Genomic DNA, 27,068 nt, shown 5'->3' with positions numbered 1-27,068 from the left:
ACCCTAATCCCTCCTGCCTGCAGGGCCCGCGTGTACAGTAGGGAGCTGTGAGCTCTGGGGACAGACAGCATTGTCGAGCACTATAGTCTCTGCAGCCAAGTTCAGATTGTGGGTGACTCTTTTTCACCTTCTGTAAACTCAGCGACTGAGTTGGGTAGGTCCAGCCTTGATACTCAGCAAGTACTCACCTTCAGGAGGCAGCTGTAAACAATCACGACTGCTCTCTTTGGTGGAAGACGTAGGAAGCTGGGAGCCAACTATATGACCTGCTCTTGCTTTGGCTGTGCAAACCTTGGTGATTTTATTTGATCTTCGGGTCTGTGTGTGTGTGTGTGTGTGTGTGTGTGTGTAGATGATCTGGCTTCTAGCTGACTGAGGCATGATGTAAAGGGAAATGTGACCGTGGGACATGTTTTGGTGTTGTTGGAAGAAAGAGGTGTCACACTTACAGTAGTTTCGTGACGACTTATTTCACACCCAGTCAAGCAGTAGGAACAGCAGGCTGCTCTCCAAAGACTAAGAACTCATTTCAGCCATTTCTAACCATCCTCTCGACTTGGGTGGTGGACAGCACTTGGACTTCAGTTTTCAATGCTTACTGGGATGGTGTGGACTGTTGCAGGCCACCGGATGGTTGGGTCAGTTGAATGTGCTACGGACACGTGGGTGGGAACAGTTCACTCTGACTGACTCCATTGCTAGGAAGCTTTGTTTTAGCTTACTGTCACAGTTTTCACAGTTGCTGTTAGTGCTGAACAGGACAGATTTCCTCCTGATCTCTCAGTCACTTCTTAGATTCCAGAATGGACATCTTATGAGTCAGTGTGACCGTGAAGTCTGTCTTTGTGACAGACGGGGCAGTCATTCGATGGGGAGGGCTATGCTTTCTTTCCCTACTCGTGTTAGGAGTTCCTGACTCTGGGACCATTGCCTTCATTTTGATTTAACTAGATAGTGTGTACAAGGGCTCATAGGGTCTTTGTCAATGAGTGATATTCACTATAATTTCCTTAGCCCTATGAAAATTTAAACAATTTAAACCCTAGGCAAGCAAGATATATTCACTGCACGTTTTAAATTAATTATGACATTTGCTATTTTAATGCATTGTTGGCCTAGGGTTCAAGAAATGATCAGGAAAAAATCACCATATTGCCATCTGTTAATTCAGCAATCAATGAATCCAGAAGATCAGAAAGGTAAATAATTTTGTTTTTTTCTTGCAATGTGGCCAATTCCAAGTGACAAAACAATTAATAGAAAACAAAATCAATCATTTATAGTTTTAGTTAATATTTTAAACTGATTTAGGACTTTTATTAATTGCATATCATATCTTGGCTTGTGCTAACTGGCAAATGTCCCCAATATGTTTAGTGTATACTGTTAAACTCCTATTTTCCTGGTAATAGGTGAGAGAAATGTTACTGGCAATAATAAGCACGTAAAAAACTTGCAAAACACTTACAGCTTTTCCTTGATTTGCAAAGGAATGATTTTGTTCATTTTTTATTTATTTATTTGAGAGTGACAGAGAGAAAGACAGATAAAGGGAGAGAGAGAGAATGGGTGGGTGAGCCAGGGCTTCCAGCCACTGCAAACGAACTCCAGACGCGTGCGCCCCCTTGTGCATCTGGCTAACGTGGGACCTGGGGAACCGAGCCTCGAACCGGGGTCCTTAGGCTTCACAGGCAAGCGCTTAACCGCTAAGCCATCTCTCCAGCCCCCAAAGGAATGATTTTGTTACCAAGTGCCGCATACTTGATACCACACATTATTGTAATTAAACACATTATGGTAATTTCTAAGTTACTTCAAATAAGAAGTTTGCAAGATACATCCAAACAGGTTCCTTTTTGCTTTTTGAAGTAGGGTTTCTCTCTAACCCAGGCTCACCTGGAACTCACTATGTAGTCTCAGGGTGGCCTTGAACTCATGGCGATCCTCCTACCTCTGCCTCCCAACTGTGCGCCACCATGCCACTACAATCAACTTCAGATGCAGGCATCATCTTGTGTGCATGTGCGACCTGGCATGCTTGTGCCACTGTGAGTCTGGCTTTTAGAGGACCTGGAGAGTGCAACATGGCTCTTTAGGCTTTGTAGGCAAGCACCTTAACCACTAAGCCATCTCTTCAGCCCATCAAAACAGTTTCATGTAGGGCTGGAGAGATGGCTCAGTGGTTAAAGGTGCTTGATTGCAAAGTCTGAGGCCTGAGTTCTAGTCTGCCATACCCACATAAAGCTGGACGCGTAAAGTAGCGCATGTGCCTGCAGTTTGGCTGCAGTGGAACTAGACCCTGGCATGCCCATTCTCATTGCCTATTTCTCTCTGTTTCCCTGTCTATCTCTGTCTGTCTCTCTACTTGCAAATAAATAAATAAAAATTTTAAAAAGTTTTATGTAAAAATTAAAAATTTTACAGACGCTTAGATAAGAGGTGAAGCTAGGCTACAAAATATCTTTAACATCCATTTATGGCCCATCCCTGTGACTGCTAATTAGATACAAAAATATTTAATGTAATTTTTTTTTTTTTTTTTTTGAGGTAGTGTCTTGCTGTAGCCCAGAGTGACCTGGAACTCACTATGTAGTCTCAGGGTGGCCTTGAATTCATGGCGATCCTCCTACCTCTGCCTCCCAAGTGATGGGATTAAAGGCGTGTGCCACCACAACTGGCTTTATAATATAATTTGACTTCTAGATGTAAGAAGAATTTAAATTTGATTTCTATTACCAGTGTAATTACTTGAAATAGAGCCACATTTTTTTTTTTCTTGCATGTGAAGTATGATTTGGCATGGATTATAAAATTTAACTATCTACATTGAGGTAAAAATTGCCTAGTTATTTTTTTTCAATTTTTATTTTTATTCATTTATTTACAAGTGAGTGGGGAGGAAGGAAGGAGAGAGAAAGCATGGCTGGGCCAGACCCTCTTGTCACTTAAAAGGATCTCCAGATGCGTGTACCATTTTGTGCCTCTGGCTTTACATGGGTACTGGGGAATTGAACCCTGTGGCTGGGCTTTGTAAGCAAGCATGTTTAATTGCTGAGCCATCTCTTCATTACCTCCACCCCCCCAAAATGCCTAGTTCTTGACATAGCCTAGAAGAATTGCTGGTTTTGTAGAGTACATTTTTTTTGTTTATGTGTAGTTGTGTATAATGTAGTGTGTGTGTGTGTGTGTGTGTGTGTGTGTGTGTATGGCATAGGTACACCTATGTGCCCTTGTGGTGCCCCATGAGCTTGACTGTGATGGAGCCAAACATTGGATGTCCCACCCAATGCTCTTCCATCCATTCTTTTTTTTTTTAATTTTTTTGTTTATTTTTATTTTATTTGAAAGCAATGGACAGAGAGAGAGAGAGAAAGAGAGAGATAGAGAGAGCACGCCAGGGCCTCTGGCCACTGAAAACGAACTCCAGATGCATGCACCCCCTTGTACATCTGGCTAATGTGGGTCCTGGAGAATCGAGCCTTGAACCGGGGTCCTTAGGCTTCACAGGCAAGCGCTTAACCATTAAGCCATCTCTCCAGCCTCCATCCATTCTTATTCGAGCCAGAGTCTCTTACTGATACCAAAGATTGCTGTTTCTCCAAAGCCCTGGCAATTGTCTCATTTCCTGGTTTCTCTGCTCTCCTTTGTGGGACTGGTATTACAGGCATGTGTGGGCCACTCCCAGCTTTATGTGGGATTTGGAGATTTGAACTGGGGCAGGCTCAGGGTCCCTCAGACCTTCCCTGCTTGTGCAGGAAGCATATCTAACTGCTGAGCCATTTCTCCAATCCACATAGAACAATTATAATACCAAATCATCTTGCTTTTTCTCCTTGTCCCTTGTAAGCATGCACACTGTTAGATATTTCCTAAGAAGTTTAGTCTTCTTTTCTTTCCTGCCACCCCAGGGAGCTTCTACTGAGGTGAGCATATCTGTAGGCAGTGCTGGATGCCAGCCCAGAGTTGGCAGCCTACCTGCTTAGACATTAACACTCTCACTGTAGGGATCCTTATGGACCTAAGCATGGAACTTGTAATCACACAGAGAATCTAGCCCTTTAGATAATTTGAACGAAAATGCAATTTTTACGTGGTGTATGAATAAAATTATGCCATTCTCATTACCATTAGTAACAATTCTTGGTTTCAACTGTGCACATGATAATTTGGCAAGTCACGAATGAAGCAGAGAAAGTTCAAGGCAGGGTTCAGACAGAAGGAGGATTATAGTGTTTTACAACATGAACAAATGCACCCCATAATCATCCATGTAGCCAATTAAAGCTTTAAAATATGTTCAAATATACAATGCTAAGAGGATTAAGTGTGCTGCTTCCTGGAGATGAACCAGGTGGCGTGTTTTTTTTTTTTTTTTTTGGCAAGACTTCTGCCAAAGAGGAACACTTGGTTCTCAAGTACTGGAGGGTATTCATTTGTCCTGTCCTAACACTTTTATACTTAGTATCTTGGGCTTTGAAGGGATAGAGCCAACCCAACTTTTAGTTCTAGTATTTCAGCACTGGCATAAACATTGGTAGATTATAAAATGTCACTTAAATATACTAAGATTAAAACTAGGGTAAATACTAACTTTTTCTTTCTATGTATCTAACACTGCGTTATAATCTCACTTGTCTAAAGACTCACCCGCCTTAACTCTTCTGAGCACCATATGTTGCCTGTCCTATGCCTGCAGCTCCCGTGGCAGAGGCTTTACGATCGCAGTCTCTTGTGGGTCTGCAGCCACGGGCAGACCCACCCCAGCCCGAGGGTCATGCATCCCTGGGCACAGTGGCTCCCAAGCATGTTGCTGCTGGTGTTTAGCTGATGATATGTCCTGCCTTGTGTTAGGTTGGGTCCCTCCAGAAGTAATGCCAAAATGGGGTTAAAGGACCTGAGAGGGGGCTTAGCAGTTAGGGGGGCTTGCCTGCTAAGCCTAAAGTCCCACATTCGACCCTCCAGATCCCACTAAAGCCAGATGCATAAAGTGACGCACGTGCCCAAGGTGGCACATGCATCTGGAGTTTGATTGCAGTGGCTAGAGGCCCTGGCGTGTCAATTCTCATTCTCTCTCTCTCATAAAATGGGGCTAAATGTGCAAGAGAATTATTTGTCATGAATGTTTCTGGGAGATACAGAAGGAAGGAATAGCAATAGGCTGGGAGAGCTTTCAGGTCCCAACACAGGCACTCAGCATGTAAGAGGACAGGGAACTGGATAGTTGGTAGGAAGACTCATTACCTATTACGTGGCTCTAAGGAAGTCTCAGGTGGTCTTGCAGGGGAGGCTCTGAGCAAGAGCTGACCACAATAGGAGTGACCTGCCGACAGTGGCTTTAGCAGGTAGCCTCAGTGGGGTGTAGTCTCCCACTATTTCAGGGTGTAGCAGCATCTTGTCCTGCTGGGAAGCTGTGCTTCTTGCGGCGAGGACCCTCAGTCTTAGTGGCACGCCTGCACAGCCATCACATCATCCGTGGGTATTCATCGATGCATTGGAAGTCATTTTCCTTTATAAACTTGCCCCTCTTCCTATATTTTCTATCTCCATGTATGGCAGCAGCATTGTTTTCTGGCTACTTGAAACCTGAGGTCGTTCCAGACTTCTCCCTCCCCTTCATCTCCTTTATCATTTCATCCAGTTGGTTTCTTCCTCCACAGCCTTTCGTCCTGTTTCTAACACCGATCGCCTTGAGTCTGGTCTTTACTCATTTCTTCTCGTACATGCTGTTAGACTATCCCTAGTTGGCTGCCTTCTTGGACTTTCTTCACCCTCTGTAGTTGTTCTCCCACTCTGTATCTTGAATGATTTTGTTTTTTTTTAATAAAAGAACATTTAGGGCTGGAGAGATGGCTTAGCGGTTAAGCGCTTGCCTGTGAAGCCTATGGACCCCGGTTCGAGGCTCAGTTCCCCAGGTCCCACGTTAGCCAGATGCACAGGGGGCGCACGCGTCTGGAGTTCGTTTGCAGAGGCTGGAAGCCCTGGCGCGCCCATTCTCTCTCTCTCCCTCTATCTGTCTTTCTCTCTGTGTCTGTCGCTGTCAAATAAATAAATAAATAATTAAAAAAAAAAAAAAAAGAACATTTAAATCTTGCCACTCTTTTCTCCTGTTTAAAATTCTTCCGCGTCTCATTATTTCCTAGGGGATAAAATGAAGACTTCCTAGCATGGCATGAAGCCTCTAATTTCATGCCACTATACCACTTAGCTTATACTCTAGTTCTCAGAGTTTCCCAAATTGGCAAATTGGCCAAGAGACCTTATTGCCAGTGGCATGTCTTCCCTTATTTGATGGCAGACTCATGAGCATGAAGTTCTGATAAGTCTGCTGAGCACGGGGAGATGTCGGCCTTTCCAGTTTTTTGAGGTGTCGGGTGAAGCCTCTGTGTTAGAACTTACAGGTGCCTCTGTCTTCACAGTCACGTTGCTCGGGTGCTCGGCGAGTAAGTGAGTTAATGCCTGAGCGACAACATCGGCGCTGGTGGCTCATTAGTGCAGTTCTGGTCATGACTCACTTGGCTCTCTCCAGGGCCTCCTGCAAAGTTCTACTTGGGACAAGATAGGAAAATTTCTCAGGAGGATTTTCATAAGTCTTTACCAACTTGTAGCAACAGGTAATGTGGATTTTATCATTAATATTGCTTTACTAGATGAAAAAGAAAATTTGGGGGGCTGGAGAGATGGCTTAGTGGTCAAGGCAGCTTGTCTGCAAAGCCTAAGTACCCAGGTTTGATTCCCCAGGATCCATGTAAGCCAGATGCACAAGGTGGCGCATGTGTCTGGAGTTAACAGGAGGCCCTGGTGTGCCCTCCCCGCCCCCGTTTTTTCTCTTTCCCAAATAAATAAATAAAAATATTAAGAAAATAAAAAATAAAAATATTAAGAAAAAGAAAAGGAAAGTCTTTCTACTTCAGCTTTGTTGAAGAAACCTGTCAAACTATAACATTAGGTAATCTATTTGATATACTACTGAGAGTCTATATCACATACCATGACTGGTGTGAAAAGCACATTTTGTTGGTTTAAAAGATAACCTGAGGGGCTGGAGAGATGGCTTAGTGGTTAAGACATTTGTCTGCAAAGCCAAAGGATCCTGGTTTGATTTCCCGGGACCCATGTAAGCCAGATGCACAAGGGGCACATGTGTCTGGAATTCATTTGCAGTGTCTGGAGGGCCTGGTGTGCCCATTCTCTCTCTCTCACTCTGCCTCTTTCTCTCTCTCAAATAAATAAATAAAATATGTTAAAAATGATAACCTGAATAAATATGTGCTCAGGCTAAGTTTCCACATATTGCATAAATAATACCTTAAACTTACCAGTTTCCTTTAGATATCTTCAAAACTTAGATTTTAATGCAAGTTACTGTTTCCAAGGGACTTATGTCACTACTTCAGAAACACATAGCTTCATTCTTGCTTTCTCAGCTATGACTGCTCCCTCCATTCAGACTCTCGCTGCCTTTTATGTAGACCATTGTAACAGCTTTCTACTTAGCTTCTCATGTTGCTGGTCCTTCAGCTCTGCTGCCAGATGGAGCTCTTAAATATCACATCGGATCATGTCAGTCTCCGTCCCAACAATTTTTATGGGCTCTTTCTTACCTTACGAACAAGTCAATGTGGAACCTAATACCTTCTCAACCTACTTTTTCAGCCTGATCTATAGTGCATCTTGACCTGACAGCTTCCTGGGTACAGATAGCACCTCCTTTGGAATGCTTCTCCTGATTCAACCACATAGCTTTGGTAGCACTTTAGATATTTCTCTGTCACAGAATAGCGTTGATATCCATTTAGTGTGTTTTCCTTTCATGACCCACAAAGCACATCTTCTTTTTTTTTTTTTTTGAGGTAGGGTCTTACTCTAGCCCAGGTAGACCTGGAATTCACTCTGTAGTCTCAGGATGGCCTTGAAATCATGGCAATCCTCATACCTCTGCCTCCCGAGTGCTGGGATTTAAGGCATGCATCACCATGCCTGGCTCAGGATGCGCATTTTGAGTATAACAAATTTAATTTCTTTATGTTGCTTTCCATTTGCATCCTGAGCAGTCTTGCTGATGAGGAGTTTCCTGTCTTCTGTAAAGACATGACATACTGTATTGTTTGATGTACTTGATGAGTTGCAGACCTTGTACCTTTTTGAAACCAAACAGAACATTAGACAGGAAATATCTGTGGAATCTTTGCAGGAATCCATTTCAGTGCAAGAGACCAAGACATTGCTGAAGTGTTTGGAATTGTGTATTCCATGTTAGTCTGTGACCATTTACTGATCCAAACATACCTTAAAAAAACATACCTTAAAAAAATCTGTATGCCTTTCTGAAAAGCACATGACATTCATCTTTGAATAGAACAGTCACTTGAATGACAGTCGCCCACCTAGTGGTGTGGAGTTGACTTGAAATCTGCCAGCAGGCTTTTATGACAACCCTTCAAATGGGAGCTTGCTTCCACTTGTCATAGCTGTTAAAGAAGTGGTGTTTTTCCTGTTTCTCAGTGTATTTCTTTGCTTTGACCCTCCACTTGTTATTGTTCTAACTGACCTTGAAGGTATAAAAGAGAAGAATACAGACAGAGACCCTGTTTCTGAAGGCCATCTGTAATCCAGCAATGAGGGCGATTCACCAATGAGCTCTCTTCAAGAAGACCATCACCACACTGTGGCAGAATCTCGCTAGTTTCCACTCCATTCTTGACATCCCCCTCAGTTCTCCGGAGAACTCAGGAGAGCACCTGGCAGATTTTAAATTACCCAAAACAAGGATTAAGGGCAGAAAAATGGTGCTAGGACTTTTTTGGGGGGGATGAAAAAGCATTAAAATCGATAAGCCTAAGATAGCAACATAACTGTAAAATGTTGTCTCAATTGTATTTTATTTTAATATTTATGTTTAAGTAATAAATTTGTCAAGAAAATCATAAGATGATGCATCTTTTTAAAAATATTAATGAGGTGGCGGCAGGGGGAGAGAATGAATACGCCAGGGCCTCTAGCCACTGCAAATGAACTCCAGACTCATGCGCCACTTTCTGCATCTGGCTTTTATGAGGGTCTTGGGAAATAAGACCAGGGTCCGTAGGCTTTGCAGGCAAGTGCCTTAACTGCTAAGCCATCTTTTCAGCCCTGATAAGCTTTTGTCTCAAGCACAGACGTAATGAGGTGTCGGCTTCCCACACAAGGAGGCCAAGATCCAGCATCTGTGTGATGCTGTTTTGCTGCGGTTGTTTGCTGTGGGTCGTGAATACTAGAAAACAAAGAAGATATGCAGAAAAGTTAATCTTTGGAAATATATACTAGCATTCCATTGTACGATGATGATATTAATTGTTGGAGGAAAATGGGGCTTTAATTCTTAACTAAAACCCAACCAAACATTATTCGATAATTCATTCATCTTTTTTTTCTTTCCATGTTCAAACCCACACCCAGCAAATCATGGACCCTATGCTTTGAGGCATATGCTCTTTATAAATTATGTTTGGAATAACTTCCTTCATTTTATTACAACAAAAATGCTGTAGGATTACCTTTGAGATACTGCAGCTATTTTTGTCACATTCTAGCTGAAAGATTCTTGTCACACTGAAATAGGTGGCATTATTACTGTAACTTAATATTAAACACACCTTTTGATTTAAATAAGTAATTGCTACTGTACTAAACCTATCGTACTGGGGCTGAGGAGACAGCTCGGCCATGGAAGGCGCTTGCTTGCATGCCTGCCAGCCCAAGTTTGATTCAGCACGTAGCTGGCAACAAGTAGAACACGTGTCTGGGATCTCAACGTGCCTGTGGCAATGACGGGCGGAACCAGTAGAATCTGGAAGCTCGCGGGACAGCTAGATTGGCACATGCTGTAGAAGAAACAGCAAAGAGATGTCTCAAGCAAGGTAGATGGAGAGAATTAAATGCCCCGAGGCTGTCCTCAGACATCCACATGCACGCACACACATACACACACACACGTGCGTGCGCGCACACACACACACACACACACAGGCACGTTTAAACGCCTCAAACATCCCTATTAATTTTTATGCTGGAAAAATAGATGCGGGTGACTTTTTAGATTGAGACCTTTAATATAGGAACATACTGTAATTTGATCCTGTTCCCATCCTATGATTCTCTTTTGTCCCTCTCTCCTAAACCTAAGGACCCTCCTCTTTCTAGGCAGTCCTTCCTCTGTTCTGTTGTCTCATTTCTCCAGTGAAGATGGACGTAATTGCAGGCGTTTGTTCGCTTTTAAAAATTTCACTTGTTCCATCTAGACAAATTACGATTTGTTCTGTCATGAAAATTTTGTTTTGTGATTTATCAATTACTTCAGGAGAATCTTGATCATTTTATCAACATGGTTCTTAAAGCAGCCAAGTTCAGGATATTTTGTTTTCATAATATAAATTATGGTGGTTTTATGAGGTTTACTTATTCTGGAATATTTAAAAATAAGAAAGAATATTAATATTAAGCATAAAGTTTACTCAACCTCACATAGTTAATTTTAAGTTATGAAATATGATGTGACACATAGTTAATTTTAAGTTATGAAATATGATGGATAGAGTCCTGTTCTCTTGGAGTCCATATGCAATTAATAGTGGTTGATTGTTTAGTAAAATCTCTTTGAAGGTTTTATCCTGGGAGTGTATATTAGTATAATTTCCAATTAAACTAATATATTCATGTGTTATTAAAATTTCATTTTCTTATGAAGGTAAAGGTGCAGTTGTTATCAGAGAGAAATGACTGACTCTGTTCAAAGAAAAGACAGTGTGAAAAGCCAAGAATACATCTGCAGTTACCACCTGTTAGCCAGCAGAGTAATGTGGCCAACTGACCTTTAAAGGAATGTGCAAAGTCAGAGATGTCAGACCGCCCCAGTAAATATTCACTGGCCAAGTTTTTATATCAAAGACTGAAGCTTCAATAGATGCTCCTGGGATTTGGTGTACTCTGACATCTATTAATCCATGACACCTTAGGTGACTTGTCAGAGGAGTGCTACTTTTATAAGGAGTCGGCAAGAAGACCCAAGAGGGCACATTCAGTGAAAGGTCAAGGAAGCAATTAATGTTCTCTGCTTTTCCCCAAAGAACGTCCACAGAAAATGCTGCCCCCACTTCAGTCCTTGCAAAGCAAGTGCATATAGTGAAATGAAAGTTAAAGTTCAGACGGAACACGTCACCAGCCGTATTTGGATCTTGGCGCTCTCCCCGAATGTAAATGCTTTACTTGTTTAAGCAGAATTACAGGAAAATATATTAAAGAGATGGCTCTTGTTGAAAGATAACAAGATTTCATCTATTTTCTCTGCAGCTCTCATGGGCAAATATTTGTGGGAGTGGGAGAGTGGGGTGATGGACTGGTATGTTATTGTGGGCTGTGTCTAAGCTGGAGTTTTTTATTTTTAGGGGGGGTGTATGTAGTTTTATCTAGATCTTGACAAGGGTGCCTATGTACATTAGCATACATACACAATTCTAGTCTTTTGTTTCTTAGTCTTTCAGTGTTGTGAGAGTTCTTTGTCCTATTAGGTCTTGTGTGTGTGTGTGTGTGTGTGTGTGTGTGTGTGTGTGTGTGTTGATCCTTGCACACTAACCTCATATGGTTGTGTGGTGGTTTGATTCATATGTCCTCTCATAAACTCATGTGTCTTGAATGCTTGGTCCTCAGCTGGTGGAAGCTTGGGAGGGGGAGCCTTGCTGGAGGAGGTGTATTGCTGGGGGCACACTTTGGGTTGCTATAGCCCAGCTTCCCTCCTGCCAGAGCTCAGTTCGCTCTCGTGCTGCTGTTTTACACCTGCTGTGGCAAGGAGGCAGTGCCCACCCTCCGCTCCACCATCCATCCGCTGCCATCGCACAGCTTGCCTTGGAGACTGTATGGCAGAAACAAGCCCTGTCCTCCCGATAGCTGCTTTTGGTCAGATGCTTTGTCCCAGCAACGTTAAGGTAACTGAAACAGGCTGCTTACTAAGACTTCTCACTTCCCAGTTGCTATAGTCTCTTGGTGCTCCTCAGAACTGGGGTTTCCTCCTCTCAGTGTGGGGTCACCAGTGTGGCAGTTACCTTCTCACTGCTGCACAAAGCACCCACCCAACAGCAGCTGGTGGGAGGAAAGGGTTTATTTTGGCTTCCAGAATCAAGGGGCAGCTCCATGATAGCAGGGAAAAGGATTGCATGAGCAGAGGTGGGCATCATCCCCTGGCCAACCTCATGTGGACAATAGCGGCAGGAGAATGTGCCAGAAGATTGGTAATAGGCTATAATACTCATAAGCCCGCCCCCAAGAACACACACCCCCTCCCCCACCCGCAAGGCTCCAATTACAAAACTGCCACCAGCTGGGGACCGAGCACTCAGAACACATGAGTTTATGGGGGAACACCTCATTCAAACCACCACAACCAATATGGAAAAACCTTTACCAGCCTCCTTGTAGAAGTTACATTGTTCCTTTACCTTTTCCTTTTCTTGGTAGCTGTTTTGTACTTTTGCTCATGTTGAGCTTGAGGCTAAGGCCCCTTTCCTCCCCAAATGATGTCATTAAAGCCATCCTGGTTGTAATTTTGGTGCTCATGTTTATAAATTTCCCATTATTAGATCCTGAATCCACTGTTCAGATTTCACGAAGACATTCACGTTTGTTCTCAAGCATACTTGCCTGCCTCTGACACACTGAGATCATCTGGAAACTTTGAGTACTGCAGACATCCTATACTCCATGTTCAGTCTTTCTCTTAGTCTAGCTGAACTCATCGGTGTCTTAAAAACATGACACTTTAGAATACATGAAGTAGTGTGCATTTCATTTAGTGTTGCCGAAGTGGGATGTGATGGTATCAACTTCAGTAAACGTCAGACAGGTGTTGGGACCCAGTTGTATGAAATATTAGGTTATAATATATCTTATTTTTTCTCATTTTGTAATAGTTCATTAGATTATTTTACATAAGGTCGATGAACCTTCAGCAGTAATTTAGACTAAAAAAATCCTTCATTTCCATCAGGTTCTTCTTTTTCTTTTTTGTTTATTTTTATTTATTTATTTAAGAGCAACAGACAGACAGAGAGAAATAGGCTGAAAGAGAGAGAGAGAGAATGGGTGCACCAGGGCCTCCAGCTACTGCAAATGAACTCCAGACGGGTGTGCCACCTTGGGCATCTGGCTAACGTGGGTCCTGGGGAATCCAGCCTTGAACTGGGGTCCTTGGGCTTCACAGGCAAATGCTTAACCGCTAAGCCATCTCTCCAGCCCAGGTTCTGTTAAAAAGTTAGTTTTTATTATTTTTTTGTAGGCATACAAAAATGTTTCTTTCATACCTCTACATCACACTTGGCTCCTGTTTACCCCAGTGACCACCCTTCTTTGTTTCTTCACGTTTAGCTCCTCTCAAATAGCCCCTGTCTACTTTCAGAATATAGAGTCTGTATATGAGAGAGAACGAGGACTATTTTTTTTAATTCTTTCTCTCACACTGTCCTCTCTTCTTTCCCCTTCCATTACACCTTCCCTCCACATAGTCTTCTTTCTACTGTCATATTCAGAAATCTGAATTAAATTTAGATTCCTCACATGAGGAAAGCATGATATTTACCCTTGTGAGTCGGATTTAATTTGTTCAAGCCACGGACAGCCCCTGCCTTCTCCTCCTTTCAGAGCTCACGGAAGACCACAACGACAAGCAGGTGGCTGCAGAGATCATGGCGAGACGCTTCATTCCAGCTGGAATAACAGCCGTTCCCTGGGAAGGCTTTAATTTTGTTGGTCGTGAGATTCGGATTACTGAGGCCACCGATAGTTACGGTGCTGTGGTCTGGTCATCGGTATGATTTCTTACAAAATTTTCTGTCCTCAATTATTTTCCAGTTTTGTTTATTGTTACATTGTACTTGGAAAAAGAAAACTCGTTGTAATGTTCTGTTTTCTAAAATCAGACAACAACTAAAATTTAGAAATGGTTATCCTTAGTAATTCTAAGTATCAAGATTTGAAAGGTGAAAAAATTAAAAGGTAAATAAAATGTTTTCTCCTTAAATTATAGCAAGGGATTAGAAGCACAATCATTTTCTTTATTTTACTTTCTTTTTTGCATTAAAGTTTGTGATCTCATGCATGTGGATGCCAGAGATAGACCTTGAGTGTCTTTTTAAAATATATTTTTACTTATTTATTTGCAAACACAGAAAGATAGAGAGAAGAGAGAAAGAGGGAGGGAGGGAGAGAGAGAGAGAGAGACAGGGGGAGAAAGAGAGAGAGAAAGGGCAGGCCGGTTCCTCCAGCTGCTGCAAACGAACTCTGATGCATGCACCACTTTGTACACCTGGCTCTTCATAGGTACTGGGGCATCCGGCTCTAGTCATTAGGCTTTCCAGGCAAGTACCTCAACTGCTGAGCCATTTCTCCGGCTCCCTTGGGTGTCTTTTCATTCATGCTTCACTTTTATTCTTTGGAACAGGGTCTCTTGCTGAACTCAGAGCTCATCCATTCATTTAGATTCTCCAGCCAGGGAGCCTTAGCAATTGCGTCTCTGCCTCCCCAGCACTAGGGTTACAGGTGTGCCAAGGTGCTTGCCATTTTATGCGGGTTCTGGGGGTATGAACTCAAGTACTTTTGCTTGCATCTTACTTACTGAACTCTCTCCACAGCCTAAGCAAGCATTTTTGTTTCTCATTTTACTGGCTCCATTTGAGTTTCATGTAAATACGACATCTGTATGAGACTTGCAGGCAGAATATTCTCAAAGACCCCCACTGCTTTACCAGCCATCTGTGGGGGTTAGCAGACCTGCGCCACTTCCTGTCCCAGCCTCTCACACTACTTGGAAATGGCTAGTATTGTTAGAGTTTTAACGATGGCCAAACTTGGTTCACGATATTCTGTGTTTTTATTTCTTTTCTTTTCTTTTCTTTTCTTTTCTTTTCTTTTCTTTTCTTTTCTTTTCTTTTCTTTTCTTTTCTTTTCTTTTCTTTTCAATAATCCTCCAGGACTCTTTCTACCTGACAAAAATGTTGAACCTGGGCTGGAGTGATGGCTTAGCGGTTAAGGTGTTTGCCTGCGCAGCCAAAGGGTTTAAGTTTGATTCTCCAGGACCCACAATAGTCAGATGCAAAAGGGGGCGCACATGTCTGGCGTTTGTTTGTAGTGGCTAGAGGCCCTGGAGCGCCCATTCCCACTCACTCACTCTCTCTGTCTCTAATAAGAACAAATAAATAAAAATAAATCTGAAAAAAATGTTGGACCTATCAAAATATGTACTTTTGGTGACAGTGGTTTTCTGGAACAATGTATATGCACACTTACAGGTACACACACATGTGCACGCATGCACGTCATAATGCTTGCAGCTTATTTATCTGACAGGGTCCAATTTTGCTGTTGTTAATTCCAAACACTTTTCTCCCAATATTTATAGGCCCTTGTTCTATGCTATTTCTTGGAGACAAATGCAAAGCAATACAATATGGTTGACAAAAATGTGATTGAAATTGGAGCTGGAACAGGACTGGTTTCCATTGTCGCAAGTTTGCTAGGTAAGTAGATATTTCTTTTATTTAACTTTTTTTATTAACAACTTTCATGATAATAAAATATGCCCCATGGTAATACCCTCCCTCCCCCACTTTTCCCTTTGAAACTCCATTCTCTTCATCTCAACCAGTCTCTCTTTTATTTTGTCATGATCTTTTCCTCCTCTTATGATGGTCTTCTGTAGGTGGTGTCAGGCACTGCGAGGTCGTGGATATCCAGGCCATTTTGTATCTGGGGGGAGCACATTGTAAGGCATCCTACCCATCCTTTGGCTCTTACATTCTTTCTTCCACCCCTTCTGCAATAGACCCTGAGCCTTGGAAGGTGTGATAGAGATATTGCAGTACTGAGCACTCCAGTCACTTCTTTCCAGGATATTTTTATTTATGTATTTTTTTTTATTTTAAAAATATTTTATTTATTTAAGAGAGAGAGAATGAGAGAATGAGCACACCAGGGCCTCCAGCCACAGTCACCTTGTGCATCTGGCTTATGTGAGTTAGGGGAATCAAACCTGGGTTCTTTGGCTTTGCAGGCAAGCGCCATAACTGCTAAGACATCTCTCCAGCCCTAATTTTTTCTTTTTTTAAAAAAGAGAGAGAGGGAGAAAGAGAGAGACAGAGAATTGGTGTGCCAGGGCCTCAGCCACTGCAAATGAACTCCAGATGTGTAGGCCACATGGTGCACATGAACCACCTGTGTGCATGCCTCATCTTGTGCATCTGGCTTATGTGTGTTCTGGGGAGTCAAGCTTGGGTCCTTAGGCTTTGCAGTCAAGCACCAGCCCATGAGATTTTTTTTTTACTGACTAGGTAATGGTCAGAGAGTTTAAGGATCGAATATCATTAATTCTTTTCCCAGTGTAGTATGAACTGGATCTTAATTGTTTAAAATGGACTTCATCAAGGGACCCCACCCATGTTAAGGTCTCTTTGTTTTTTTCTTTCTAGCACTTTTCTGTATAAATTAATTTCCCCATGGAATATACAGTCACAAACCTTAGCTGAAATATACTGGGCGGCGGAAGGGAGGCTGCTGGAGGGGATGTGCGATGCTGGGCTTGGTCTACTTTGCTGCCTCTGATGTCCTTTAGAGTTTAGCACCATTTCGACGGTCCTGGGTAGCTGTAGATGCCTTCTGGATTTTGAAGTCCTAGATTTTTATGAGCAGGCACCTGTTAGAATAGGAAAGGATTAGAGATCACATTAAAAAAAAATCACACATGGCTTCTATTTTTAGGGGTTTGTCCTTGGTCTTCTTTTCTCATTTCCTTTCTTCTTTTATGGCCCCCTTGTTCTCTCGCCACCAGCATCCTTTCTAACTAAGCGTGTGATGCACCCTCTGCGCCTGGGCCGGCTTCCGCCCAGGCTGTGCTTCTGTTATCTAGCTCATTGCCTTCATTTGGCTGCCTCCTCTGGTGAGCGCTGCCCAGCTCCGTCTTGATTTCCTTGATCTTCAGAAGCACACACCTGCCACTCTAAAGTCTCGAGAGGAACTCAGGATTTAGTAATTTACAACTTTTTAAATGCTGGAGAGACATGGACCCTTGAAGTGGTCCCAGACGTTGAGAAATAAATTGCTCTGTCTGATGCCACTTTCCAAAGTCGCTGCTCCATTCGCTGAGGACAAAGCCAGAGATACTGTTCGATTCACAGGCCTCCCGCTCCAAGAGCTGAGTGTACATGTCAGGAAGTCACTTGTTTTATTACGAGGAATTGATCCCATCGGGATGTTTGTCCAACTTGAAACAAACATCAAAAGGCAAACTTTGTTTTTAGTCAATATTTCTGAAAGTAGAAGTGTTTATCTTTCTAGATCCAAAAATCTTAAATATAATAGTTCGGTAGCTTCCGTTTATTACAGGCAGAGATATTCTTTAACTTGGGATTTTAAAACTATTTATTGAAAATGATAGAAATGATTAGAATGTAAGATTTCACATATCTCAGATCCTACCAATTATATTTATATTTCCCTCCATTTTAACATTTTCACAAGAATGTTCCTGCAACGGATATTAAGACACACTTACAATATGACTGAGAAGTGGGTTACAATTTGTTCTGAGCCAAATGAGACTTTTCTCCCAGGTCTGGTTTCCCATTCTTTATCTTCTCTGAGCTTGTCGGATGCTGTGGAATTGGCCAGTTCCAGGTTTAAAGATTCTGTATGCTCCACTACTGGCCAAAGTTCACTTCAAGGACAAAATTTCTAGAAACGTGCTCATGCCAAATTTCTGCCTGAAAATAACCACTGCTATTCATGTATAACACATAAATTGTTTATCTCTTCTTCACATAAACATTCTGTCCTTCGTCTATGGTCTTTGACCTTAAAACCACTGTATACATGAGTGGCTAGGTTATAAATATCTTCTCATGAGAAGATTTACACTCAGGATGACATCAAGTTGAAACTCTGGGCATAAACATGGGTGTCATGATGCATTCCATAAAATGCACTGAAATTATTCATTTCTCTTCCTCTACGTCTCATGTGAGCGCTTCCTGTTCAACCGCAGGATGGCCAAATTTACTTACATTCATTTGGTCCCACATGACAGGCTCTCCCCCCACACCCCACCCACCCCCAGTTAGGCTCTTGCTGTAGCCCAGGCTGACCTGGAATTCACTATGTAGTCTCCTCAAGGATCCACCTACTTCTGCCTCCCCAGTGCTGGGATCAAAGGTGTGTGCCACCCCACCCGGCTCCAGGATTATTTTGTTTCCCCTCTTAGTGATTATGTTTACTAAAGAGCTGGAGAAAAATCAAAATGCCATTTACCTTAAGAAGCTGTTAGTTACCTGCAAATCAACTCATTTCAGAATGGGAAGAACCAGGTCATTTCTCAATAGCAAAACGCACGCAGGCTTCTGTCTTCGAATGCCTTGTACAATTGAAGAGGCGTTGTACAAAGTCTCCCATTTCTACACAGGTTAAGTCTTTGTTTCAGCCAGTTCTCAGTTGAAGGGCAACTAGTACAGACAGCGCCACCCCTCCGACAAGGACCACTGGAGTATTACCCTTTGTCGATTTATTTATCTTAATTTATCCTCATCCCATTCACGTTGTGCTCACAGCTACTGACACATCACATAGTATCGTATTCAGATGTCTTTGTGTGTGTGTGTGTGTGTGTGTGTGTGTGTGTGTGTGTGTGTGTGTGTGTGTTTTGAAGTAGGGTCTCATTGTAGCTCAGGCTGACCTGGAATTCACTCTGTAGTCTCAGGGTGGCCTCAAACTCACGGCGATCCTCCTACCTGTGCCTCCTGAGGGCTGGGATTAAAGGCGTGGGCCATCACGCCCGCCTCAGATGGACGTTTTAATGGGCCTGGAAGCTCTTGTTCACTTCTCTTCTTCACAGGGATTTCCTCACCCAGGTTGGACCTGATGAGTCCCAGGGGATCTGTAGCTGCTCTGTGTCACCTGCCATGCTTCAGAATTGTCGAGGCTCAGAGTTCTTCTGGACAAGGACCTCTTTAGCTTTCACCAGTGACTGTGGAGTGTTCTAAAGAGGGCACCAAAGATTTCTCTTCCTCTTTTACTTGGTTGTTTTCTACTTTCTTAGATAGAGAGAAAATGACAACCACGGATATGTTAAAGAGGCAGGGGAACAGAACGATACAGGGGCCAGTGGTGTGAAGACGTGCTGTGGGGTTCTGTTTCTTCCTTTCTCTTGGCGTGCAGGAGGTGGTGTGTGCGTGCTATGTGCGTGCCCTTGCTCACACGCGAGGAGGCTAGAGGACACCACATTTCTCCTCTACCGCCTTTCTGCCTCACTTTCTTTTTTTTTTTTTCTTTTAAATTTTTATTAACATTTTCCATGATTATAAAATATATCCCATGGTAATTCCCTCCCTCCCCACCCCCACACTTTCCCGTTTGAAATTCCATTCTCAATCATATTACCTCCCCATTACAATCATTGTAATTACATATATACAATATCAACCTATTAAGTATCCTCCTCCCTTCCTTTCTCCACCCTTTATGTCTCCTTTTCAACTTACTCTGCCTCACTTTCTTGAGACAGAGTCTCTCATTGAATTTAGAAATTGCTTTTTTTTTGAGGTAGAGTCTCACTCTAGCCCAGGCTGACCTGGAATTCACTAAGGAGTCTCAGGGTGGCCTCGAACTCATGGCGATCCTCCTACCTCTGCCTCCCAAATGCTGGGATTAGAGGTGTGTGCTACCACGCCTGGCTGAGATTGCTATTTTTTTTTTTTTTTGTTGTTGTTTTTGATCAGACTGGCCGACTAGCAAGCCCCAGCAGCTCTGTCTCAACTCTGTTCAGCACCTGGGCACATGACCAGGCCTGGCTTTTTTTCGTTTTTTACATGGCTGCTGGGGATTGAGCTCAGGTCCTTGTGATTATGCAGACAGAACTGTTTTTACCCCACTGAGCCAATTAACCAGCCCCTTTTTCTTTCTTTCTTTTCTTCCTTCCTTCTTTCTTTCTGTCTCTCTCTTTCTTTTCTCTTTCTTAAGAAAAGACAGCTATTTTAGAATCTGTTCTGAATAGAACTGTATTCTGTGTTTTATTTTTTGGGGGGGGGTTGGGTGGCATCATAGCCATTGTATAGAATCTGAGAGGATGTGTTGGCTTGTAATCTGCTGATTTGTTCATATTCCAAGGGGCTTCTTTCTTTCTTTTTTTTTTTAAACCAACCTTTGTTCACAGGTGCTCGTGTAACTGCCACAGATTTACCCGAGTTACTTGGAAACCTGCAATATAATCTTTCCAGAAACACCAAAATGAAATGCAAGCATTTGCCTCAGGTTAAAGAACTCTCCTGGGGAGTAGCTCTTGATGAAAACTTCCCCAGGTCTTCTAATAACTTTGACTATCTTCTGGCAGCAGACGTTGTCTACGCTCATCCTTTCCTGGAGGAACTCCTCATTACCTTTGACCATCTTTGCAAAGAAACTACCATCATCCTCTGGGCCATGAAATTCAGGTTGGAGAAAGAAAATAAATTTGTAGATAGATTTAAGGAGCTGTTTGATCTGGAAGAAATTTCCAATTTCCCTAGTCTGAGTATTAAACTGTACAAGGCTATGAAGAAAAATCGGAGGAGCGCATAATATTCCCAAATGAGGACATCAAAGTGCAATTTCTAGTAGATTATTATTTAAAGAAAACCTGGAATAATCTGATGTACCAAGAACTTTTCCAAGAGAAAATACATGCTTTCCTCCTCCCTTCCTCCCTTCTTCCCTCCCTCCCTCCCACCTCCTTCCTTCCCTCCTTCTTTCCTTCCCTTACTTTCCCCCTCCCTCATTCTCACCCTCTTTTTCCCTTTCTCTCCTATGAGAATAAAAGACAGCTTTCTTAATTTGTCTTGTCATAGATAAGGATTTTTTTTTTCACACACAAGTGCATCTGAAGGATTGGGGTGACTAGTTCTAAGTTCCTCCATCAGCATTGATAATCACCCTCCAAATGGGTGGTACCAGGAACTGTCAACCCACTGGGCCCTCACTGAATGCTGTATGCTGTCTTCTAGCACACTGCCGTTATTTCATTGAATGGTACTATTATTATTTTAATGTGTCATGGAAAAATAATAATTTAAATAATGGCATCTCTGAGATGAATGTTGTTGCTAATTTTTTAAAAAATTTATTTGTTTTTAAGGCAGGGTAACACTCTAGTCCAGGCCAACCTGGAACTCTATAACCCAGGCTGGCCTTGGAACTCTCATAGAAATCATCCGATCTCAGCCTCCTGAGTTCTGGGATTATAGGACTGAACTACTATGTCTGACTCTCTTTTCTCCTGTGTTCTTTTCCCCTTCCCTCCCTCTCCTCCCCCTCCCCTCCTCTTCTCTTCTTCTCTCTCTCTCTTATTTATTTATTTATTGAGAAAGAACCAGGGAGAAAGAGAGAATGAGCACTCCAGGCCTTCCAGCCACACTGCAAATGAATTCCAGATGTATGTGGCCCCATGTGCATCTGGCTAACATGGGTCCTAGAGAATTGAACTGGGATCCTTTAGCTTTGCAGGCAAATGTCCTAACCTCTAAGCCATCTTTCCAGTTCCCCGCTCTCTCTTTCTCTCCCTCTCTCTCTCTTTTAGCACTCTATATCCCAGAATGGCCTGGAATTGAAACTTAAAATCTTCATCTCAGCCTCTGGAGTGTTGGCATTACCGGCATGCACCACCACACTCAGTTATACTGTTAATTCTTTTAAACTCAGACTTAAATGACTCTCCCTAAAGATAATGACATTGACCATAGGGGATCTGTAAATAAATCTGAAAAGGCAGATCCATGATGTAATGGTGGATGTCAGACATATGTGGTTTCCATCAGTGCCAGCATATAGGTGGGCTGTCATCTCTGCCTGGTGGTTTGGGCCTCCCGGGTAACGGCTGACTCAGACAAACATTTGGATCTGTCCTTGTGGGCAAGGGCATTTCACTCTACTTAATAAAAAAATGAATGACTAGAAACAACATGAGAATAGTTGAGGTTCTGGAGGAGCTATTGTTTTATTTTTAAGCCAAGTAAAATGCATTTGTTTTACAGAGACATAAATAAATATAAAAACTTTGGGTTTGAAAATACATGAAAAGACTTGGGTTTCTAATCTCAAATAAGCAGACATATGGCTGGTTTTAAAGTTTAAAGCTCTTCTGATGAACATAGATAGACCTAGATATTTGAAACCCTCTGTGATTTTTTTTTTCCCCCAACGTGGGCCTTAGAGATTAGAATAAAGTCTGAAGTAATTAAAGTTACTGCAAAAAGAGTCAAGAGTTAGGATTCTGTGATGGCCGTGGCTTTGTTTGTTGGCAGCCACTGTTCAGTGTCCTCAGCTGGCTGTCTCTGTACCCTTCGATGACCTCCTCTTCTCCAGTGTGGAACCCTGAGAGTTGTGTGTCTGCTCGGGGTGAGCACAGCTGGGAAGGGTCCTTGGACTTCTGACCTGCAAGGCAGGTTCCGAATCACCCAGTGGGAGTTGTGGTGCGCGGCATTCTTAGGAGCATCTCCCAGCGCTCCCCTGTGTCTCATCCTGCTTCCTCCCCATTGTCATTCCGTGCCCCCAGTCACAGCAGGAGGACAGCAGTGTCATCCCTCCTCTTCTCTGAAAAAGAACCAAGCATGAGAGGCCCGGACTATACATCTGTAGAGTCCAGTATGGGAACAATCATCCCCAGGTCTTTTTCGTGAGTGAGTGTGTGTGTGTGTGTGTGTGTGTGTGTGTGTTGGTTCTGGGGATCCACACTCAGGTATTCATGCTTGTGTGATAAGCAAGCCATCGCCCCATCCTACCCAGGTTTGTTTGATCCTAGAGCACCCCGAAGCCTAGCAATTTCTTTATGCATTGAAAAGAGTAAATTTAAAACACTCAAATGAAGCTATTTCTTCAAAAGAAAAAAAAAAACACATTTAGAATGACATACAAATATATTATGAAAGTGAGACCTGTCCCTCCTTACCTGCCCTACTTGAGGGAAGACAGGTAGGACAAGCTTGGGTGAAAGATGACAAATGAGCTTTTGGAAGGGTGAGGGCCATTATTCTGGGCAGAAGGAACGAGGGCTTGGAGGCAGAGGCATGCTGATGTGCTTAAACACACTCAAGGGCATTGTGCCTGGCGGGCAGCAGGGAGGCAGAAGTCGGATGGAAGTAAGGGAGGTGCCCAGAACAGCTCATGGGGGACTGTGCCCTCGCCGGGATCCCCAGATGCAGACCCTGGGCTGGAAGGTGCTGAGTAGACAGGTGTGAGGCTTTGCTGTCGGGATGGAGATGGAGGAAAGGCTTGGATGACCACAAGCTGAGGTGGTGCTACAGTGCTGGTCCAGCCTTAGCCTTGGCTAACCCATCCAGTGCCACACCTTGAGTGGCCTTTGAGGATGGTCCTTCTGGGATGCAGTATCTGGGTCTTGATTCCCTCCCGTGGTGCTGCCCTGGGATAAGGCTGTCCTCAGAAGACCCGTGGCTTCAGATGAGGTGACTTTAGCTGAGGACAGTCTTGCAGAGGGCGACAGCTGTGAGCTGTCTGCCGGCGGCCCTCCCAGCAGGCTGCTGAAGGGTATCTGTGCAGCAAGCACGTGACCTTTTAGGTCACTGAAGAGCACTGGCTTTTCCTCTGGACAAATGAAGCGTCACTGGAGGGTTCTGGTAGCGTGAACTGTCACTGCCTGTGAGGACCAGTAGGGCTGGTGGTGAGAGAGAGACACGTCAAGACGTCGGCTCCAAGCTGTGGCAGCCATCCAAGCAGAGGACAGAGACATCTGCTCAGGGATGGGGACGGGAGAAAGGTGATACTGGCCAGCTCTTGATATACTCTAAGACCACACCCAGCAGGAATTCCAACCACACCAAGTGTGGAATGCCAGGGAGAAAGTCTAGTTTGATTCCGGTGTTCCTGTGAGTTGCTGAGCATAAGCTCAGCAATAGCTTGTGAGGCTCTTTCGTGGATCCAGAGGCAGTGCAGTGAACACGGCCCTGCTGCTGCCTGGATCACGGACACGGGGCGCACATACACAGCGGAGTTTTACTCAACTGTAAAGAAAAGTGAAGTTATGAAATTTGCAGAACACTGAGGAACCCAGGCCAAGAAAGACAATGTTCTCTGCCATACGTGGATCCCAACTTTAATGTTTATAAGTATGTTGATAAGGAGATATGAGTGAGCTATGGCTCAAGACAGGAGAGCAGGAAAGGGACACAGGATGAGAAAATGAGTGAGGAGAGGTTCAAAGGAAACTTGTAGGAAAGAGGGAAGGAGGCTGTTGGGAGGAAGGGCAAGAGGAAGGAAAGGTGTAGTAAAGAGGGGTTACGGTAAGTCATCCCACAAATTTGAGCCCTATTGCTATGTATGTAAGAAAGGAAGAAAATAAATCAGACATAGGTTCATTTTAAGGTTTTTTTTTTTTTTCTGATGTTCTTCCTTCTCCAGCTGTAGGATTACCTGTGATTTCTGAGAAACAAAAATATGAACTTAATGTCACAGTGGTTTTCGAACTGGTCATTAGAGTTGTAAGTTCTTAAAAGTTGCCTCAGGTGAGTCTAGAGGCCTGAATATCGTGAGTCCAGAATGAAGGATTTGGATAAATGTGGAAAAAAATAACCCTGGTTCTTCTTCTTCTTCTTCTTTTTTTTTTTTTAAAAGTGTTTGAATATCACTGTGAAGTTATTTTTAAGGAGACTAGAGAAAATGTCCTTTCAAAGACTGTTGGGACCAAACCAACCATATGGTTCTTTAAAGTTCTTTTTCTCGTGTCACCCTGTCAAACACAACTGTTCTGTATCCATTGTTTCATTCTGTTTATAGCCTTCACCAGAGAATTTTAACACCCGCCTCTGCACACCACACCTCCCACCTCTTACTTCACTGTGTGCTGTCTCTCCTTTCTTCCTTCCTTCCTTCCTTTCTTTCCTTCTTTCTTTCTTTTTCTTTCTTTCTTTCCTTCCTTCCTTCCCTCCCTCCCTCCCTCCCTCTTTCTTTCTTTCTTTCTTTCTTTCTTTCTTTCTTTCTTTCTTTCTTTCTCTCTCTCTCTCTCTCTCTCTCTCTCTCTCTCTCTCTCTCTCTCTCTCCCTTCTTTCCTTCCTTCCTTCTTCCTTGCCCCTCTCTCTCCTTTGTTGCAGCTTCTTCTTACTTTTCTAGGTTTAGTGTGATAGTAATTCAATTTCAAAAGATGTAATTTGAGTAGGCTTTTTTATTTCTTACAATTTCTTTTTTTTAATGGATAGGAATTGATTTGTTAACTTCAGTTCAAAGGGTTTATAATGTGAACTTTTGCTCCTCTATGTTTGGCTCTTGGACAAGTTAGGTTAGATTATGAAAAAGCTTTAGGAATGGGGAGATGGCTCAGTAGTTGAAGGCACTTGCTTGCTTGCAAAGCTTGATGACCTGGGTTAGATTCCTAAAGCCAGATCCAGTGGAGGGAGGTCTGGCATGCCCATAGTCATATTCTCTCTCTATCTTTCCTTGTTCCTCTCGCTTGTTGTGGTAACTTTCTGGGTTTGCAGTGGAGTAGAGTACTGACTGTCAAGGTTTTAATAGAGGTCACCACAAAATAATAACACTTCAGAGAACACAAACAGACCTGTAGGTGACGGTCCATAGCTTAAAGTGACACACAGGCAATTGTAAAAGTCAGAGGTTCCCAGATTGAACCAACTGACCTTAAGGAAATTAAACACTATGAAAAAATTCCCTCTGTCCTATAGTTTAATGGTACATTTTTGTGGCAGTTTTTGTCTGTTGGAACTTTAAAGACACCTTTCCACTTAATATTTATATTCTGTTCTCTCTCCCCTTCTCTGCCGCTCTGTTAAAGAATGAGTGGTATTGAGTATCTCCTAACAGATTTGTAGCAATAGTATAAACTCATTATTATTTTTAAGCCATATTTTATTTATTTATTTGAGAGAGAGAGAGAGAGAGAGAGAGAGAGAGAGAGAGAGAGAGAGAGAGAGAGGCAGAGGCACTAAAGCCTTTAGTTATTGCAAGTGAACTCCAGAGGCATGTACCACCTTGTGTCTGGCTTTACATGGGTACTGGGGAATTGAACCTGGGTTCTTAGGCTTTGCAGGCAAGCATCTTAACCACTGAGCCATCTCTTCAGCCCAGCATAAACTCATTATTATGGGAGAAAAATGATTAGGAAAGATCAGAATGGAGCACTCCATTTTTCTTTAAGGCCTCCAGTTCCAGGAAGGTGGCGTACTGTGACTATATCTGAGTTCAAGCAATGCCACTTGCACACAAGCAGGTAATTTCTAAGCCTTCTTTAGAAACAGGACATGCTCACTGGGTGGTATTTTGATACAAGAAAAGATTTGGAAATAAGCCAAGGAGCTTGGGTTCTGGATAGAAAAGAGTCACTTTACCTTAAATAAATCAGACAAGCAGGCTTATCGTTAAGACCAAGAGAAAATTACTGCATGGCGCTTCTTCACTTTAATTTGGTTTTCTTGTAAAACTTTATGTGGAGGAGTTAAAAATTGCTAAACATGGACATTTTCCACCAAATTATAAGGCAATAACAGTAAATAAAATTGCTGTGGGAGCAGGAAAATATTTTTGTGAGACTGTGGGTAGAGACATAGGCGAAGCAAATTTTGACTATAGGGCACTTTTGTGAGTGTGGATGTGTGTGGCCTTAGTTCCTTACATCTTTGTGAAGCTTGGGATTGACTCCCAAAGGCACTTCACACCTGGGCTTTGTCCTCTGAGTTTGTCCTGCGAAATTAAGTCTAGGGAATTACCGGCAAGCCAGTGTCAATATTTGCACTGTTTCTAAGTTCCTCACGACATCAAAGGCATGTTCTGTATAATTATATATAGTATCAGTGGGACAGGGTGGCTTAGGTGGCCTTAGCATCGATCAGTTCTGAGGTCACATTGACTGCATTATTAAGGGTTCCTGAGCTGGACACAAGTATTGCCTGGCTGTTGCCTAGCTGTGTAGCAATCAGAGAGTTGAATATACACGATCGACTGCTTATTCTAGCGAATGAACCCTTAGCCTCTATCATGAGCGCTGTTTTCAATGGGCAAGCTCAAAGGCA

General features: G+C 42.9%; 1 protein-coding gene across 1 annotated transcript; it reads left to right on the top strand.

The window, feature by feature from the left end:
* Positions 1-1,177: 1,177 nt before the first annotated feature.
* On the top strand, positions 1,178-20,622 carry LOC101596738 (protein-lysine methyltransferase METTL21E-like). Its single transcript, XM_004663365.2, has 6 exons — positions 1,178-1,199; positions 1,413-1,444; positions 6,296-6,440; positions 13,666-13,832; positions 15,422-15,539; positions 20,219-20,622. Exons 1-6 carry the CDS (start codon positions 1,178-1,180, stop codon positions 20,620-20,622), a joined length of 888 nt encoding a protein of 295 aa, XP_004663422.2.
* The last annotated feature ends 6,446 nt before the right edge of the window (positions 20,623-27,068 follow it).

The sequence above is a fragment of the Jaculus jaculus genome, chromosome 3, assembly GCF_020740685.1.
Source record: "Jaculus jaculus isolate mJacJac1 chromosome 3, mJacJac1.mat.Y.cur, whole genome shotgun sequence".
NCBI classification, from domain to species: Eukaryota; Metazoa; Chordata; class Mammalia; order Rodentia; family Dipodidae; genus Jaculus; species Jaculus jaculus.
Note: the sequence above shows the minus strand (reverse complement) of the source record. Positions and strands in the feature narration are given on the sequence as shown.